Source organism: Rousettus aegyptiacus, unplaced genomic scaffold (genome assembly GCF_014176215.1).
Source record: "Rousettus aegyptiacus isolate mRouAeg1 unplaced genomic scaffold, mRouAeg1.p scaffold_m13_p_14, whole genome shotgun sequence".
Lineage (NCBI taxonomy): Eukaryota > Metazoa > Chordata > Mammalia > Chiroptera > Pteropodidae > Rousettus > Rousettus aegyptiacus.
Window position 1 is genome coordinate 35,162,870 of NW_023416289.1, and position 18,133 is coordinate 35,181,002.

An 18,133-nucleotide genomic window follows, 5' to 3' on the forward strand; every position below is an offset into this window, starting at 1 on the left:
TGCAATCAAGGCCACCCAGGAAGTGAGAGGCCAAGGCCAGCCAGCCATCCCTGATCAAGGCTATTTATTATTATTATTTTTGTTTTTTTGCCGCTGGCGGAATCAGAGACACAGACGCAGGCAGGATCACGCGAAACCCGAATTCCTTCCAGAGAGCAAATCCATACAGAAGGTTGTAGGGGGAGGAGGCGGATCATGGAATGGGAGTCCAGGGAGTGTGTGTGTGTGTGGGGGGGGGGGTTGGGGATGACACAAGGACAGATGGCCCTGTTGTCCGGATCTGCTAAGCCACCCCAACCAGCCCCTGTTTCTCCCCCACCCCACCCCGCAGAGATCGATCAATAAATAAAATAATAAATAAATAAATAAATAAATAAATAAAATAGAAACAGCTCCCCACCCCCTGTCCCCCCTACAACCAACCCCCATTGGGCATGGCCATTGAGCCCCATCCCTGCAGGGCAAGGCCAGGTTTGTGTCCCCCCCTCCCTATGTACTCCGTGGGCCCTATTTACAGATTCACAGTTGGGGGGCAGGGAAGGGGGGTGGAGGGGGCTCCCCTCCTTCCCCGGCCCCTTGGGGTCAGGGCAGAGGAGTCCCGTTGGTGGCCAGGAGCTTCTTGTCCTTGGGGGGACCTCGGCGCGGGGAGCTGGTCAGCTCTGGGTCTGGGCGGCCAGGCGGGGGCTGCAGGCTCCGGGGTGGGGTGCTGGCAGGCTGTATCTGGGCCCCATTCTTCTCGTCTATAGGGAGGAAGTGGTTTGTCACAGGCCCTCGGGAGCCCGGCGTGGAGGCTCCTGCTATCAACTGGTCTCAGTGACCCCAAAACTGCCAAACCCCAGGGAACATGCTCCAGTGACACTGTGCTGAGGCCCAAGCCCCCGACACAGGGTTGGAGGCCTGGGGAGATGGTTGCCAGAGAGATACATGCCAGCAACCAGGCCTGGCAACCTGTTCTTCCTAGGCCCCCTCTGACCCTTGTGGCCTTTGGAAACCAGGCCAAGTTTGTCCAAGTGAGACCCAGTTGCCCAACTAGGGAAGACATTCTCAGAGCCTCTGATTATATCGCTATTTGCTAAGGGACCATTTATGTGGCAGCAAGTAAGATCTGAATCTCCCAGATTATAGCAAGAAGGCCCCCTTACCTCCCACTACCCTTGCTGTGGAGCTGGGGCACCTACAGCGAGTTGTTTGGGGGCCCCTGCCCTCCCAGTTGGGTCTGCCTGACTGGGATCACCTTTTTGTAGGGTCTCACTCCCCCAGACTAGGGAACTGTGCTAGCAGCAATGGTTGTCAGTGGTCACCTAGCAATTTTTATGGGGCCCAAAATAGCACCTGAGGTCCTCCGGCAGAGAATGTCCCCCTTAGGAGACATTGATTGCTGGAGACCTCGTTTTCATGGCAACCAATAAGGCTCTCCCTGTTCCTGGGGGAGACTGGAGGTTGTCTCCTGCCCTATTCCCCTTTATAAGACATGTGGCTAAGGCCCCAAGGGTGCCCGTTGATCCTACATCTTTGAGGGTGTCCCCTTTTGGGAACCCTGGTTGCTAAGGCCAGCTTTCCTTGGCAACTTGGTCTAAAAAGGTTCAGGGAGCCTCCTAGCTTGCTTTCTTGTTGCCCCAGGCAACTAGGCCCAGTGGAGACTAATAGAGCAGAGTTTCCCCACTCCCCACTAGCGGTGCTTGGGGCCAGGTAACTCCTTGCTGTGAGGGCATCCTGTGTACTGTGGGATGTTTTATAGCATCCCTAGCCTCCACCCATGATATGCCAGGAGCACCCCTTTCCTCCCAAATTAACACAACCAAAAAGTCTCCAGATGTTGCCAGATGTCCCCTGGGGGGCTGAGGTAGGCAGAATCATGCCCCCCTCCAAAGATGTCTCCCTCCGAAAACTGAAGCTGTGACTGTGTTACTTTATAAGGCAAAAAGAACTCTGCAGTTGTGACAAAGGTTAAAACCCCAAAGTGGGGCAACTATTTTGGATTATCTGGGTGGGTTCTTAAAAGAACTTTTCTTAGCTGAGGTCAGGGTCACATGGAAATGTGACTACAGGATGACCTTCAAGGAGATGCAACATCACCAGCTGTGAAGATAAGTGATAAGCAAAGGAATGTGGGCCTGTGGCCTCTGAGGACAAAACCAGATCCCTCGATCCCCAGCCTTAAAGGAGGGAGTGTGGCCTGGGACACCTTGATGTCGGCCCTGTCAATTCTGACCTTGGCAAAATAGGCCCCTAGTCTGGAACCACTGCTCTCAAGCAGATCTGACCCTGAGACTTGGCATTCTCCCATGACAAGGCCACCCAGGCTCCTGCCCTCATGGCTGGGGTCCTGTCTGCCTGCTCCCTTTCACCGTGGTGCCTAGGGAACCTCTATGCTGAGGGGAGGAGACTTCATATCTCAGGAGTGGGGCTGAGCCAACAAGTCACCCCCTGGGGCACAGAGCACATGCTCCCAGATGAGGCTGAGTCCTTGAAAGGTAACTCAACAGGGCCAGAAAGGTCCCAGTTTCTGCAGGAACCTTCTCACTACTCCTCAGGTGAGGCCTCGACAAAATAAAATAATAGTGACAACGCAAGAACAGGTAAGCCTTCCATGCCCACAGCTAAAGCCTTGCCTGCAGATCCCTCCACCTCACAGCACAGAAGAAGGAGACAGCCCCTCATCCCCTGCCTCCCACCTGCCAGGGCCTGCACAGAAGGCTGGTCATGAGTGCTTAGCAGCTGTGCCTGGATCGTCTCCACAACTCGCTTGAACCGACGGCTGGGACCTGGAAAAAGCAAGTAAACATACTGACTTGGGGACAGGTGGGGACAAAGAAGGCCCTCCCACCCTGTGGAACACAGTCCCTCTGCCCAGCAAAGGGGTCTTAATTTCTCCCTCTGTTAGGGCTAGGCATAAATCCATGGTTCACATGGAGCAAAGAAACATTGGATTTAAAATAACAATGGTTATTGTTTTCTATTTAAATGGGTTTTATTACTCGTTATTTTCTAGTGGAGACCATGAAAAGCCAGATATGTAAGAAAAATCAATAGCAGGAAAAAAATTTTAAAACTAAGAACATTCTCCATATTAGTCTTTAAGGAAGAAAAAAAAAGAGCCATAATTAATTTAAGTGATATAACACCTCAGTGTTTCTTAACAGCATGGTTTAGAAACTCTGGGAGAAAGTTCATCTCCTAGTCATGACATATTAACGTTGGTGACAAGGAGAGCAAATAGATATCTATCCCTCATTCCCCAAACTCTTCTTATCATAACTCAGGGAAAAAGTATAATTGGAAACGAGGCATTTCTGTGGTTGTCATCTCTTGTGCCAGCTCTTGATTGGTTGTGGCTGCCTGGAGTTTGTGGCTGCCTGGAGTTTGAGGCTGTCCTGAGATTAGCAGCAAGAAGCGCTATGATAGATTGGTAATGTCTGCTCTGGGCGCAGGAATGGCCTGACAGCAGCACCCCATGTCTTTGCTCTTCTGATGTACAGTCATAAAGTAGTAGGTAGAGCTTTGCACTGCAAGGTCAGAAGGCCTAGGCTGAGCCCCAGGTCGGTCACAGAGAGCAGTTTGACTCTTGTTGAGTCAATTTAGGACTCAGTTTTTATCTCCGTCAAGTGGGTGATTTCTAACACCTCAAAGGCTGCTGGGAAGCTTTGAAGAACTAGTACATATAAAGCACCAGGCATGTTTTAAGTAAATATGACATTACATTAAATGCTGATAAGAAAAGGGGGAAAGAGAGAATGTTGGGGTCTGAGTGAGGAAGGGTGTACACAGTCATCACCAGCTAAGCACTGTGTCCTCTTCCCTGGTAGTGCTGCCTTCCTGGGCTGCTATCCTATCTCAGCTGTCTTGAGCATCCGAAACACTGGGCTGGGGCAGTCCAGTCCAGGGAAACTTACCAGAGATGAGAGTAAAGGTGACAGAGTAGATACCGCCACCACCACCACTGCCATCCCGTCGAGGGGAGGGCTCTGGCCCCTCAGAGGAGCTGATGTCCACCTGGAAGCGAACGGGCTTCTGGAAGACGGAGGGGCCACCACTGGCCTTATACTCAGCCCTGAAGCTGGTCTGTGACAGCACACTGTGACTCAGGCTGGGGATCTGAGAGAGGTGGGGGACATATGGAGGATTGATTCCAGTGACCTGATTCTAGGGAAAGGATAACTAACCCAAGGAACTACGAGTCCCATCAGCCACTGGTGCAAAATAACAGAAAAGCCATTGGGAGTCCCCATTGCCTGTTGTGACTTGTAGTTTCCTCTGTCTTACGAGAAATAAGGTATAGGAGGAAGGGCCGAGCAACTGAATCCCAATGTAATGGTAGGGGAATGGCAAATCATCAATCCTCAGGGGACACTAATATGTGGTAACTGTAATTCAGGATCCTATTTACCACTTCCAGGACCCAGGGCACAACAAACCTCTCCTGCCTCCTTGTCCCCACAATGACCAAACCCAACTCTAACTGAAAAACTACAAATCCCATGAGGCACAGGAGGAAGTCAGGCCAGTCCTAAGGGGGGTAAACCCCAGGGGCTGCTGGGATTCGTAGTTCTGTGGTGGCCAGGGTAATGGGGACCCAGGCCCCTCACCGATAGGAAGGCATGGACAATGTCCGCTTTGATGCTGCTGAGAGGTTTGTCCTTTAGCACGAGAAATATTTGTTCTTCTTTGTCCAAAGAGATGAAGTTACCGAACCAGGAGCGTTTTGCCAGCCTGAGTGGGAGGGAATGGTTGGAGGAGGGTCAGGAAGGGGCTGAAGGAATGAATTTCCTCTCTCCACCTCCACCGGGTCTCTTCTCTTCCCGGTCAGACTCACTCTGGAGAGGACTCTGGCGTCAAACTGGACATCTCCTCAGCGGTGGGGACTGGGGGAGAGCGGGGAGAAGGGGTGAGCATGGTCAACACTTGTTCATCATCTTTGTGTCCAGCAGTTCCCTTTAGCTAGGGGGTCCAGACCCATTGCCTCTTCATCTCCCAACCAAACAGCATTCTGCCACGTTAGGCCATGCCCCCTGTGGGTGGGGCTTGCTTACCATGAACCGATGGGAAGGTGAACCAGAGCACCAAGGGCCCTATCCCTCAGAGGCGGAGGCCCCACCTCCTCCTCTCCCTACCACCTGCAACTGTGCTCAAAGCCCGCTCTTCTAGGCTGTGGGAATCTGGGTCCCTAGCCCCCTCCTGAGCGGAATAGGATGTTAGCCCCCAGCCCCTGTTCTCCCAGGGACCCCGTACCCTGCATCTTGCGCCGGTGAAAACGAGGGGAACCCAGGAAGCTGTTGCGGATAGAATTAAGACGACTCCTCCAGGCGGCTCCCCCGACGCCACCACCGGGGCTTGGGGGTGGTGTTGTTCCCGGGGTCCCGGTGGGGCTGGCCCGGGGCGTGTGCAGGGGTGAGTGCAAGGGGGTCCCCCCAGAGGAGCGCGGGGAGCCTGGGGGACCGGGCAGGGGAGTGGAGCGAGCACTGGGGGGCGGGGGCTGCTCCCCGGCGCCTCCACCCCTGGGGCCCCGAGAAGGCAGAGTCTGTGTTTTGGAAGTCGGGGAGCCCCCGCCCCGAGCCTCATCTCCAGCTCCAGGCTCTGGTGAGAAGGAAAATACCGGACTCTGTGGAGAAGTGGAGGCGGGTGAGAGGATGAACTACAACTGCCAGGAGACTCTAGGTGTCCCCCACACACACTTGGGCAAATGGACCACAATGCATGCCGGAACTTGTAGTCCAACTATTCCCCCATGCCCCCCAAAACAAAACAAAACACCATTGTTGGGGTAGGAAGTAAACCCAGCAGTGACTGGCATACAGTAACCACTCAATTAGTTAATGTTAAATGAGGAAATGAACCCCTCAGACACACTGAGAACCCAGCCCTATGGAGGTGGAAATGGCCAGTGGCCTAAAATATTACTGAGGCTTGGGTCTTTGGCCCTTTATGGTCAAGGAGGCAATGTCTCTCGACTTTACGGGAACTGTAGTTTCTGCTGTTCAATCTCTGCTCTGCAGTGTCTTCACCCCCTTACCCCTTCTCAATTCACTGGAGACCTGGCCTTACCCTGGGGCTGCTCAGAGGGCTGGAGGACAGACCGGTGGAGGCTCCACTGACACTACGGGATCTGTTTCCAGGATAGATTAAGAACATCAGGAGAGAGGGTTCCAAAAGGCTCAGCTGTCCTCTCCCTTTTACACTCCTTCAAGATGGAGATATTAGGCCCACAGAGAGGGCAGGTGACTTGTCCCAATCACACAGTACCTTGGAGGTGGGGATGGGGTTAGAATCCTGAACTCCCTCCCCACCCAGGACTAGATATCCTGTCCAAGGAGCAGGGTCCCCACCTCTGGCTGTGTTGGGCCATCTCCAGGGCCCGTCGGGTGGGCACCGGGGAGCCGCCACCCCCGGCATCTGTGATGCTGAGGACTTCCATGGACTTCCGCTCTGGCCGCCGCTTCCCGTGACGGCTCAGCATGGGGGAGTCCACACGCTTCCGAGGAGGGTCTGAGGGCCAGTCAAGAGACTGATTTGTCCAGCTGTACATGGTGCTCAGACAGATGGGGAAACTGAGGCCCAGAGTGGGGAGGGTTTTGACAAAAGTCACAGCTAGTTAAGGAGTCTGCACTCTGAGGCTCAGGTCCTGTAGCCCTATCCTCCCTCAGGAACCTGGGGCCTGGACTCCCAGCCCTGCCTGCTCACCAACATCATTCCGGGGAGGCAGGTCCTGGTCCTCACAGCTGGGATACCGCTCTTTCCGATCCAAAAGCAGATAATATATCATCTTTTCTTGGTTTTCCCTATGGAGGGGGTAGCAGAGGATTGAAGCAAGAGGTCAAGTCCCAGAGGTGATCTCGTCCCCTCCCTGCAGCTGTGGCTCTCTGGGGGCTCAGTCCACCCAGTATCTCTGTATATGGTTCCAATTTCCTAGGTATCAAAGTGGTTCATTCCTTTGTCTTGGTGTACATCTCGGCTTCACCTCAATAATAACAATAATAATAGCAATAATATTTAAAATTTGATCACTTACTCTATGTAAGTGTTTTAGGAGGCACAACGTCTAAGTCAGCCTTAGCATCTATTCATACTTTTTGTAATTGTTTGTCTTTTTCCCACTGGTCCCAAGACCCATTGCAGTCATGGTTCCTCCAGGAACAGGTCCCCGGGGAAGTTTTAAGCCATGCCCCCATCTGGAGGCTTGGCTTGCCCCTGCCAGTGGTCCTGGGAACCTAGACCCCAATCACCACCTCTTAGAGGGATACACTTCTGGCAAGTTTGATTCTGGACAATTTCAAACATGCCCCTGCTGTCTACATGTGTTTCCGCAGGGGTCTTACTCCTCGCTGCGCAGCTCGCGGTGCAGCCGCTCCCGGTCCCTGAAGCAGCCCAGCGAAGCCATGCTCTCCAGGACGTCGGGGTCCAGCTCTCCGTTTGATGGCAGGCTCCGCATAGCCACCCGGCGGCCTGGGGCTGGCTCCAGGCATGGGTCTGGCTCGTGTTTCCCACCCCTGGGGAGAGAGAGAAACATCATAGAGAACCCGGGATTTGGGACTCCAGCCCTCTCTTTCATCTTGGACTCGGGGGTCCTGGGTCTCACCCTGCCCCTCTCTTAGGAACCCAGGAGTGCAGGCCCCATCCTCTCCTCCACCTGTGCCCTCTTCCCCTAGAACTCAGAAGTCTGAGTCCTTAGCCCCTCCTCACTCAGGGACCTGGGCCTCCCAGCCCCTAGCCAGCTCTCCTGCTTTGGAAGCCCTTGATATTTGAGCCCCTGTCCCTTCTTCCCCCAGCGGACCCCTGTGTCCAGTTCCCCCATACTCACAGGTACCAGGGATGTTTTTGAATTTGCTCCAGCTGTAAGAGGAGCGGGTCATAGAGAAGCAGAAGTGAGGTCAAATGATCACAATTGGCCGTAAGGGAAGCTGATGAGGTAGTGTCGGGGGTCCCTAACTGCGCCCCCACCCTCCTGGTAAACACATGCAGGACGACAGCTAAGGTCTCCCTCTAGTGGTGGCCGTGTGCTTTGCCCTGCGCACGCGCAGCAGTCTGACTACTCTGGACCAGCCTGGCTACATTTTCTACTTGCTCAGTAGCATCCAGCCCCTGCCCAAGCTGCTTTCAGAGGGCCGGTGTGTGCATGATCCCTCTGCGTAAGGGGTCCCTCGTCCCTTTTTGGAGTGGCTTGTTTGCAGGATTTGGGGCTGAGACTCAGGCAGCAACTCCCCCATGACTCCCCTTGGGATACCGACCTCATCACCCACTGTCCCCATCCTTGTCCCGGTTCCCCCAACTCACACTAAGCCTCTTCTCGGGCTCTACTTCAATCATCCCCCTCAGGAGGCTCTGGCAGTCTGGAGGAATGAAGTGAGGCATGTGGAAGACGCCCCGTTTCACCTTCTCCAGCAGCTGGCGGAGGTTGTCATCATCGAAGGGTAGAGCCCCCTGGTGACAAATGACCAACCATGTTCCAAGTCCTCCAAAAGCTCCTGGCTGCCTCATTCCTTTCGGGGATCCCCCTATCCCTGGGGACTATCCCACAGTTGTGTGACTGAATGCTTACCTTCAGGATCACCCCCCACCTTTCTGATACCAGTTAAATATTTGGCAGACAATTTTTGGGATGAGGGCTCCTACCAGGCAGAATTATTCTAGAAATGGAGCAGGAGGGGTGAGGGGCACCTTACCACAAGCAGAGCAAAGAGGATGACACCACAGCTCCACATGTCTGCCCGGCGGCCATCATACTTTTCCCCCTACAAGAAAGCAGGGCCAGCCATGAAGCTCCCTGCTCAGCCAGGCTCTCTCCACTCCTCTTCCTTCCATCTGCTCCTCACTCACCTTAATCACCTCTGGACATGCATAGTGGGGGGACCTGGGGGAGAGATGTGGCATGAGCCTCTGACCAGCTTCTGGCCCTCTCTCCGGGACTCAGGAGGCTGGGCCCCTGACTCACCCACAGCTGGTCTCCAGCAGGCTGTCCCCCACCTGCAGGGACGCCATGCCAAAGTCTGCAATGCGGATGTTGTTCTTCTCATCCAGAAGCAGGTTCTCGGGCTTCAGGTCTCTGTGGCTGAGACAGACAGCTGGGGCTCAGGCCTCTGCCCTCCTCTTAGAGGCCTAGATCCCATTTACTGTCTCTCAGAGGGGACACTTCTGGCAACTTTGATTATGGACAATTTCAAACACACCCAAAAGTAGAGAGAAGAATATAGGGAAGTACTTGGTACCCATCACCCAGCTTGATCAATTATCATCCCAGGGCACATCTTCTCTCACTGATGCTCCTATATATGCTCTCCCTCCCCCACTAAATTATTTTGCAGGAGACCCCAGATGTTGTATCATTTTATCCACAGACATTTGAATACAGAGGAGGTGAGTTATTTTGGGGTGGACAGGGCTGATACTGATCAGGCTCTTTAAATATTGAAATATTTCCATATTTCAATATTGAATAATAAAAATAATACTGCCACCACCCCAAACTTGCTACTGGTCCCTCCCTCAGGCACCCCTTCCTCTGGGGCCAAAATCCTTGTGGAGGGGGGGAGGTGGGGCAAGGGGATTCTATAGTTTCTGTTGAAAGTGATCAGAACCAGGTTGCACTGGTTGTTAAATATGTTGACTATCGCCCCCTGGAGGTCAGTGTTTTTAATGTCAGAGTTTTTTGACACTGTCTTTCCAATGGGGGGGGGGGGCGGTGTGGACAATTTAAATGGGCTGCCTTTTTATCACCCAGTTTTAGTCCCAAGTCTGAGTGCTTTCACCCTGATCCCTACCCATTCCCAGTTCCCATCCCAGAGAGAGAGGGGTGCAAATCGATGAGGTTGAGAGAACCAAAGGCATCTATTTTGCACTGTACTCATAAAAAAGCTGCCTATTTAATATCTTTCTTTGAGAGCTGAAGGCAGTTCAGAGAGCAAAAGACAATGTTTTCCTATGGGCATTCAAATGCAAAAAATGAACCTCAAACCACACATCCCACCAAATGCAAACATTAATTTGAAATGGATCCTAGGCCTAAATGCAAGAACTAGGCAAAGATTTCTTAACTGGGACAGATAAAGCATGGACTGTAAAAGCAAAAAAATAAATAAATAAACAAAATGGAGTTAATTAAAATGTAAACTTCTGCTTGTCACAAGACATTGTCATAAAAATGCAAAAGTATGTCACAAACCGGAAAAAAATACTTGAAAAATATACATCTGATGAAAGATTTGTTCCTAGAATAACTCTTGCAACTTAATAAAGAAAACAACTAATTCAATTAAAAGTGAGCAAAAGATCTGCATAGACATTTCTCCAAAAAAGATATATAAATGGCCAACAGCACATGAAAAGATCTTCCGTGTCATTAGCCATAAGAGAAGTGTAAGTCAAAACTACAATTAGATCCCACTTCACACCCAAAGATGGCTATAATCAAAAAGTCAGATATTAACAAGTGCTGACACGGATGTAGAGAGCTCTAGACCTTCATAGAGCGCTGGTGAGGATGTCCAATAATGCAGCCACTTTGAAAAATGGTCCAGTACTTCCTCAAAAGGCTAAACATAGAGCTCCCATTGGACCCAACAATTCCACTCCTAGGTACCCAAGAAAACTGAAAACACAGGTATACACCAAAACCTGTACAGGGATGATCATATTTCCACATTACCCATAATAACCAAAAGGAGAAAGAACCAAAATGTCCATCAATTAGTGAATGGATTAACAAACATTGTCCATCCATACGGTGGAGTATTGCTCAGCCGTGAAAAGGAATGAAGAACTGACACCGGCTATAACGTGGATAAACCCTAGAAATGTTCTGCTAAAGTGTAAGAAGCCAGTCATGAGAGACCATGTATAGTTAGGTTCTATGTCTAAGAAATGTCCAAATTGGTAAATTCACACAGACAGGAAGCTGATCAGTGGTTATGCCCTCACCAGATAGAGTAGCTGTGGCAGAAGTCCAGCGCCGATACAATCTGGCGGAAGAACTTCCGGGCCTCCTTGGGAGTCAGTCTTCCCTTCTTTACCAGGTAGTCAAACAGTTCACCTCCAGAGACATGCTCCAGAACCAGGTACCTAAGGGACATGGAGGCGGCAGAGGGCTGGATAGGGTATGTTGGGGCCCAAAGACCTAGTCTCCCTTTTCCATCCATGCCTCAACCCTAGCACAAGATCTCAATCCCACTGGCTCTGGAGGCAGCGATTCCTAATTCCCATGAGCCCCTGAGAAGAAGAGACTCCAATTCCCATGACTCTCTTGGAGGAAGAGCTTCCAATAACTATCATTCTATGGTAGAGACTCCAATTCCCAACAGCCATTGGGAAGTGGAAACAATCCCCATCAGCCCTGGGCAGCAGAGACACCCCTGTCAACTTCAGGGGTCAGCACTTTGACTAACAGTTGTCCTCAGAAGGTAACTTCATTAGCAGCTGGAGGACAGAGATCCCAATTCTCCTAGGCCCCTAGTAGGTAAAGCTGCCCATTTCCGTCAGCTTCTGGAAAGCCATAGTTTCTGAGCTGCAGATAATGTAATTCTCATCTGTTCTTAGGCAATGACATTGTAGTGTACACTACTTCAACTTTAGGAAAGTAGACTTTGATCCCCATCAGCCCCTGAGAGGGAGAGACCCTAATTCCCTTCGAGAAGTCAAAATTCAACTCCCATCAGCCCTGGGCAGCAGAGACTTGTAGGTCAAGTTCAGGAGTATTAACTCTTTGACTCCTAGTTGTTTTGGGAGATAAGGCAGCTCCTTTAGCACCTGGAGGACAGACACTCCCAATTGTCACAAGATTCTGGGAAATAAAGATAACCCATAAACATACACCCACTGGCCCCTGGAAAGCCAAGCCTCTTATTCCTATAAGCCTTTTAAGATGAATAAACACAAATCCCACTAATTCTTGGCAATAATGACCGCTATGTGCACTGATCTAAGTAAACATCTGTGAAGGAAAGGACTACAACTCCCATCAGCCACCTGGATTTTTTTCTTTCTAGGACTCTAAATCCCATGAAGCTCTGGGAAATTAAAATTCTCACTCCCAGAAGCCCCCAGGGCCCCTGGCGTGGGAGCTGTAGCTACTGCCACCACATCTGGGAACACTTGGGGACTACAATTCTCACTAGCTCCTGGGTCGAGAGCAGCTTCCCATCTGGGGACACCTGCTTGAGCATCTGATAGGTGTTGGAGTCAGTTTATCCCGGGGGCTGTGTGGTGGGGGCAGCAGGGCTGTCGCCTCTCCTGCTGGCCAGCCCAGCTGTCCCTCGGGTCACCAGAACCCAGACAAAGGCCTATTGTCTGAAGCCTGGACAGCTGGACCCCACCCTTGGCCTCCATGGGGGGTAATAGACTCTGAGATAGGGGCTCAGAACTCCTAAGGAGTCTCATTGTTGGGGTGTCCAGTCATAATGCCCAGGGTTATGTTGGGGGAGCAGGAGGTCCCTAGTGCTCCAGAGTGGGTGTGTGGTAGGAAGCAGGAGTCCCCAGGCCTTGGGCTTGGCTAGGCCCCATTGTCTAAGCAAACAGGGACAGGGTGGGCGAGGGAGTTGGGTCTGGCCGAGGTACCCAGGTTATCCAGTACAGAGTGTTCCCTTGGTGCAGTGGGGTGCACGACTGGGGCTAGGGGGTAAGGGCAAGGATCAGTCTCTGCCCACTCTTAGGGAAGCTCAGGCTTGGCCATCCTGTTGCTGGGGCACATTCAACCATCAGCATCAGGCCAGGTCAGGGTGATATGTGTGTAAGGGGCGTCCCTGTGCAGTAGGGAGGGGACCAGGCCTTCAGTGGCCCAGCAGGGAGACATCAAGTTTTCCCACAACCCCCACCCCCACCTTATTTCTGGAAAGGTCCCACTCTAGGAAGTTGGGGAGGGCACATGGAGGGGCTGGGTGTCTATAAATACCTACAAATATTTCTTGTTCTCGTAGACGTCATGGAGCTTGAGGACGTGGGGGTGCTCGATGAGCTTCAGGATGGCGATCTCCCGTTCCACCTGGGGCAGTGGGGTGACAGAGGAAGGCAGGGCAGCACCACCTCTCCCCCCCCATCCCCAAAGGGTTCCCCCTTCCCCTGAAACACACACACACACACGCACACACACCTTCATCAGCACTGATTCTGACAGCTTCTCCCGGTTCACGATCTTGATGGCGACCTTCTGGCCTGTGATGCAGTGGACCCCGAGTTTAACCAGCCCTGGGGGAGCATGATTGAAAGGTGGGGTGTGCTGCCAGACCACCCTTCCCTACTTTGGCCAACCCCCCCTTGCCACCTTGTTTCCTCCTCCTTCTCCTGTTTGCTGTTTCACAGGGGCCTGACTCACCCTGACCTGAACTCCTGGGGGCCGACAGCTGCCATGCTCACAAGACACAGTTCTCTCCCTGCTCCCCATTGCCTGATTCTGTCTCTCCCGATTGTCCTTCTACTCACTAGTCTTCATCTCCACTGCCACCCCAATTCTCACCCTAATTCTGTCCTTCCTTGGTGGCTGTGTAGGTTCATCTCCCCACAGTCTTTCCTCACTGTCTCTCTATGGTTTTGTGTCCCCAATATGCTTCCTTCAAACCTCTCTCTGTCCTTCAACCCATCACTTCTTTGAGTTTTTTGTGCTTCAATCTTCTGGAGACTCTCAAGGAATATAATGCCATGTTTGCCCCCTTCCCAGACCATCCCAGCCACCTCCTCCCAAACCCCGACCTTCCAATCCCTTTTTTTGATTGGCTTTTAATACTAGTTGTAGCTCAGAGCACGCAAACCACAAATATATGCCCACTCTCCAAGAGAAACCTCAAAGCCACAGATCTAGGAGTCCAGCCCCCCAGTCTCCTCCCTCAGACCCAGGAGTCCACGCCCCCAGCCCCTCCTCCTTCAGATTCGGGGTTCAGGCCCCTTGCTTCCCATAACTCAGGAATTCAGGTCAGCAACACCTGTACTCTGGAGGTCTGACTCTCTCCCCTCCTACCTCAGGCCCTGGCCCTTAGTTTCATAGAGACCCTGGACCTCTTGCCCAGGACATCCCCCACCCAGCAGGAAAGAGGCCATGGCTAGTGGCGGGTGTTTAGCAACAGCAAAGGATGATCCCCTCCACAGCCACTGCTAGGGGATTTGCCTCTTGCATCTTCCACCTCTCCGTTCCTAATACCCACACTGAGCAAGCATGCTGGGGAAGGGGGAGGATGCTACAGACCCCATTGCCCTGGCCTCACTCCCTGTCACCCCAACAGACAACCCTCCAAGGCCTGAGGACAGTGCAGAGGGAAGCCGCTCCCTAGGCTCACCCCTGTCTGTCCAGCGCCTCACCTCAGCCTGCGGCTGTACTGCACCAAGGACCTCTGCTCCCCCTGCCACCATTCCGTGCCACTGTCTCTGCTGCAGGCTGGCCTCCCTTCCCCACTTCTGCCAAGCCCCTCCAACCTCTGCCAGGAACCAAGTGGCAGCCCTTGGCCCCAGCATTCTCCAGGAGTCCAGGCCCCCAGCCTCTTCATCTCAAGGACCTCAGAGTCTGAGCCTTCTCCTCCCTTCATTCTGGGGATGGGGCAGTCTGAACCCCAAGTCCCTTTTCCCGTGCCAGACCGAGGGGTGTGGGCAGCCAGCCCCTGCCCTTTGAATATCTGTGAGTCCCGCCCTCTGCCCCCAGCTCCCCCTGCCCACGCCCCTCCTCTGGCTCACCTGTCTGTCCTTTGCCCAGCGTCTTCTCCAGTCGATAGGGGCCCACATACTGGGCGTGTTGGGGTGGGTGTGGGTGCGGGTGCGGGTGCGGGAGGTGGTAGGCCGGGGAGCCCCCGCCTCCCTCCTTGGCCCCGGACGACATGGTGCCCTTGCTCCCGGCCCGACCGGTTCCCCGGCCGGCCCCCCTGCGGCCGGTCGCCCCGTCTCTCCGGTGGGGGCCGGCGACTGCACCGTCCCGGCCCCCCCGGCTGCCCCCCACCTCTCCGGGGGTCCCCAGGGGGCTGGGCTGGGCCCCCCAGTCGGCGGGCGGCGGAGCTGGGGGGGGCGGGCCCGGGGGGGGGGTGGTGTCAAGCCCCGGGAGTCAGCATGGCCCGGGGGGGCTACGCGGCCCCCCTCCCCAGCCCGTCAGTGGCCGGCCCCCCCTTCCTGCGCCTCCCCCCGCCGGGGGGGTCCGAGGTGCGGGCCGGCAGATGCTGCAGGCCGAGGTCCCCCCCGCCCCCCCCACGCGCCCTCTCTCCTCCGCCTCCTCCTCCTCTCCGCCTCCCCCCGCCACCTCGTCCTTTCTCTTCGGCACGCTGACATCACCATCCGGGGACTCCGGGCCCTTCCCCAAAGTTAACCCTTTCGGAGGGAAGGGGAGTGGGGCAAGGGGCGGGCCTGCGAGCTGGAGGGATGGCGAGGAAGTGGGAGGATGCCGGGAAGGAGGGAGGGATGCAGGAGCGAGAGGATGGAGGTAGAAGGATGAGGAGCAGACAGACCCGGCAAGGATGGAGCTGCACAAAGAGAAATGGAGTCCCACACGGAGATGGAGGTGGCAACAAGAGAGGTGGAGAAGACCAGATCCGGAGCTGGGGCAGGCAGGAGAGGCAGAGGCAGGATACGGAAACGAGCAGACACAGAGGGAAGGAAGGAATGGAGAGCAGAGAAACTGGAGATGGGGAGGGAATTGCAGGAAAGCAGAGAAGGAGAGGAAGTGGAGAGACGGAGAGGTGAGAAAGGAGCAAAGAGCCAGTCTAAGAAGGGGCAGAAAAATGGACAGGTGAAGGAGGGAGGTTCGGAAAACAGCTGGAAAGAAACGGAGGTGTAGAAAGAGAGGGCTACAGAGGGAGAGGGGCAGAGAGAGGGATAGAGGGGAGTACACACAGGTAGAAGGCTAGATGCTGAGGAAGGTGGGAACAGGTTGGAGGGGCACTGAAAGATGGAGACAGAGGCAGAGGAAAGGAAGAAAGTTTGGGATTGCCCACTCTGCTCACCTGTTTCCCCTGGCTCCCAAGCCCACCCACCTGGGACTCCTTTCTCTACCAGCATCCTTTCTCTACCCATATCCACCCATAGCCTAGGAGACATGTTTGCAGATCGGCTTGGTTCCATATCTCCATTTAGGGTCCTTAGTACTCCTATGGAGAAACTTCCAGAACCCCCTGAGGTCCCTGGACATTTTATTAGACCACTGTGTATTCTGGGTGCCCACTGCAGAATCCGCTAGATCCACACGTGGGCCTCGATATAATCATATATACCCACTATAGCACATTCATGGATCTGTGCTCAGTTAGATTTTCACATCATCCAGGACTCCACTATATCAGGTACTCAAAGGTGTGAGGATCTGTCTAACCCTCAAATTCCCTACAGAGTGTACATATAAGCCTTTAGTCTCTTGGTCAGGCACCTTCATTCCATGGACCTCTATTGAGTGCCAAGTCTGACCCAGGCACTGCTGCAAGTGGTTAGGGCACAGAGGTGAACCAAACCAACAAAAAATCCTACTCTATGGAGTTCCCATCCTAGAGGATGAGGCAAATGATCAAACAAGATAAACAGGCAAAATATATGGTTTGTTAGATAGTTGTAATCAATGTTAAAGAAGAGACTGAAGCAGGGAAGGGGGACAGGAAGTGTTTGTTGAACGAAGTATTTTAGATACAGTGCCAAGAGGAAACAGGAAGCATGAAGTCTCTGTGTGAGAGGGTGCCTGGTAGGTTCTAGGAATACTGAAGGGGTCATTGTGGCTGGTGGGGAGTTAGGATGTAGACTGAGATGAAAAGAGGTGATGAAGTAGATTTCACAGGACCTTAGAAGTCCTGGTTTATGTCTGGTATTCTGTAATTATTTAATAGGGTCCGTTTCACTCTCAAGTGTCTTGCTGTAAATGGAAAATATGTGGTTACCCTACATACATATCATTGTAAAGGTTATGTTTTTTGTAGAGTACCTGGGACCACCATGTAGGCTACTATCATATTATATATATGTTCACAAACACTATATCATATACGGTTACATGTTATATGTACATATATTATATGGTATTATGTATAATTAAGTTTGTATATATTAGACAGATAAGATAGACTTGTACCTACATGTACATAGAACCTGTGATTGACATCTTACATGGCAAAAGGGTCTTTGCAGATATGATTGAGTTAAGGATCTTGAGATAGAGAGATGATCTTCAGTTATGTGAGTGGGTCCTAGGTGTAATCACCAGGGTCCTTGAGAGAGGGAAGTAGGAGGTTCAGAGTCAGAGGAGATGGGATGATAGAAGCTGAAGTCAAAGTGATGTGGCCACAGTCTCAGGAATGCGAGTGATCTCTACAGGCTGGACATGCAAGGAAACATATTCTCTGCTGTAGCTTTCAGAAGGAACACAGTCCTTCTGACACCTTGATTCTAGTCCAGCGCAAGCCCACAAGTCTGCAAACCATTTTGGATTTCTGACCTCCAGAACCATAAGATAATAAATCTGTGTTGTTTTAAGCCACCAAGTGTGTGTGTGTGTGTGTGTGTGTGTGTGTGTGTGTGTGTGTAAAATATGTTAAAAGCAGACATGGGAAACATACAATAGAGTACCAATGGCCCCAGACCCCTATCTGACAGCTATCCTCCACAGTACTACAAACACCACACACTCACACACTCAAACACATAGCCTGTTTGTCTTTCCATCTCTGCCCAAAATATCACGCTGCACACCCAGGCCTAGCAGCTCAATAAATCTGAAACTGTGGGCCCCACCTGAAGCTGACTACAATAACTTTTTTCTGGAGGGCGACAGCTTTTAATGGAAGACTAGAGCCAGGATATCCTTAAGCGCAGCCCAAAGCAAACACCGCTGCAGACCAGGTCTGCAGAGATTCATCCCAGCCCTGAGCCCCAAATCTGGTGCATGGAGGCAACAAACTTCCCAAACAACGTCACCTGTGCATTTTGCTTCAAGAATCCCCCTTCCATAACCCTGGCAAGACTGAGGGAAGTTTCCACGAGGAAGAGAGGGTGATAAGAGAGGTCTGCACAGAAACAGCAGGATGGAGAACAGGAAGCCCCTGTTGACAAATGGGGAAACTGAGGCCAAGAGAAGGGGCGGGGCGGGTCAAAGGCTGCCCAGGCTATATATATATATATTTGGGGTGAAAACCCAAGGTTCGTGTAAAAGATTGGGTGGGGGCTCAGGTAGAGGTAAGAGGTCTGGAGGTGAGGGGACCCGCAC

General features: G+C 52.6%; 1 protein-coding gene across 6 annotated transcripts; it reads right to left on the reverse strand.

Annotated features, from left to right (window-relative positions):
• Nucleotides 1-49: 49 nt before the first annotated feature.
• On the reverse strand, nt 50-15,978 carry BRSK1 (BR serine/threonine kinase 1). 6 transcript variants are annotated; one of them, XM_036232292.1, is made up of 19 exons: nt 15,894-15,978; nt 13,073-13,134; nt 12,879-12,964; nt 10,909-11,049; nt 8,927-9,043; nt 8,812-8,845; nt 8,658-8,726; nt 8,269-8,415; nt 7,796-7,827; nt 7,314-7,484; nt 6,679-6,776; nt 6,324-6,483; nt 6,043-6,103; nt 5,230-5,599; nt 4,814-4,862; nt 4,587-4,710; nt 3,894-4,095; nt 2,676-2,765; nt 50-740 (listed from the first exon to the last, which is right to left on the reverse strand). In XM_036232292.1, the coding sequence occupies exons 1-19, from the start codon at nt 15,961-15,963 to the stop codon at nt 583-585; spliced, it is 2,241 nt and encodes a 746-aa protein (XP_036088185.1). In that variant the 5' UTR covers nt 15,964-15,978; the 3' UTR covers nt 50-582. The 6 variants fall into 6 exon arrangements, with proteins under 6 accessions (XP_036088185.1, XP_036088186.1, XP_016009639.1 ...); XM_036232293.1 differs by lacking the exon at nt 15,894-15,978 and adding an exon at nt 15,399-15,672; XM_016154153.2 differs by lacking the exon at nt 15,894-15,978 and adding an exon at nt 15,194-15,367.
• Between the last annotated feature and the right edge of the window lie 2,155 nt (nt 15,979-18,133).

Excerpts from the sequence above, each read along its gene's own strand:
- BRSK1 (XM_016154151.2), bottom strand. The coding sequence starts at position 14,782 with ATGTCGTCCGGGGCCAAGGAGGGAGGCGGGGGCTCCCCGGCCTACCAC. Across the intron at positions 8,416-8,657 it reads TCCTCTTTGCTCTGCTTGTG|GGGGCTCTACCCTTCGATGA; the intron begins GTAAGGTGCCCC and ends ATTTGTCACCAG. Across the intron at positions 7,828-8,268 it reads AGCCCGAGAAGAGGCTTAGT|CTGGAGCAAATTCAAAAACA; the intron begins GTGAGTTGGGGG and ends CTCCTCTTACAG.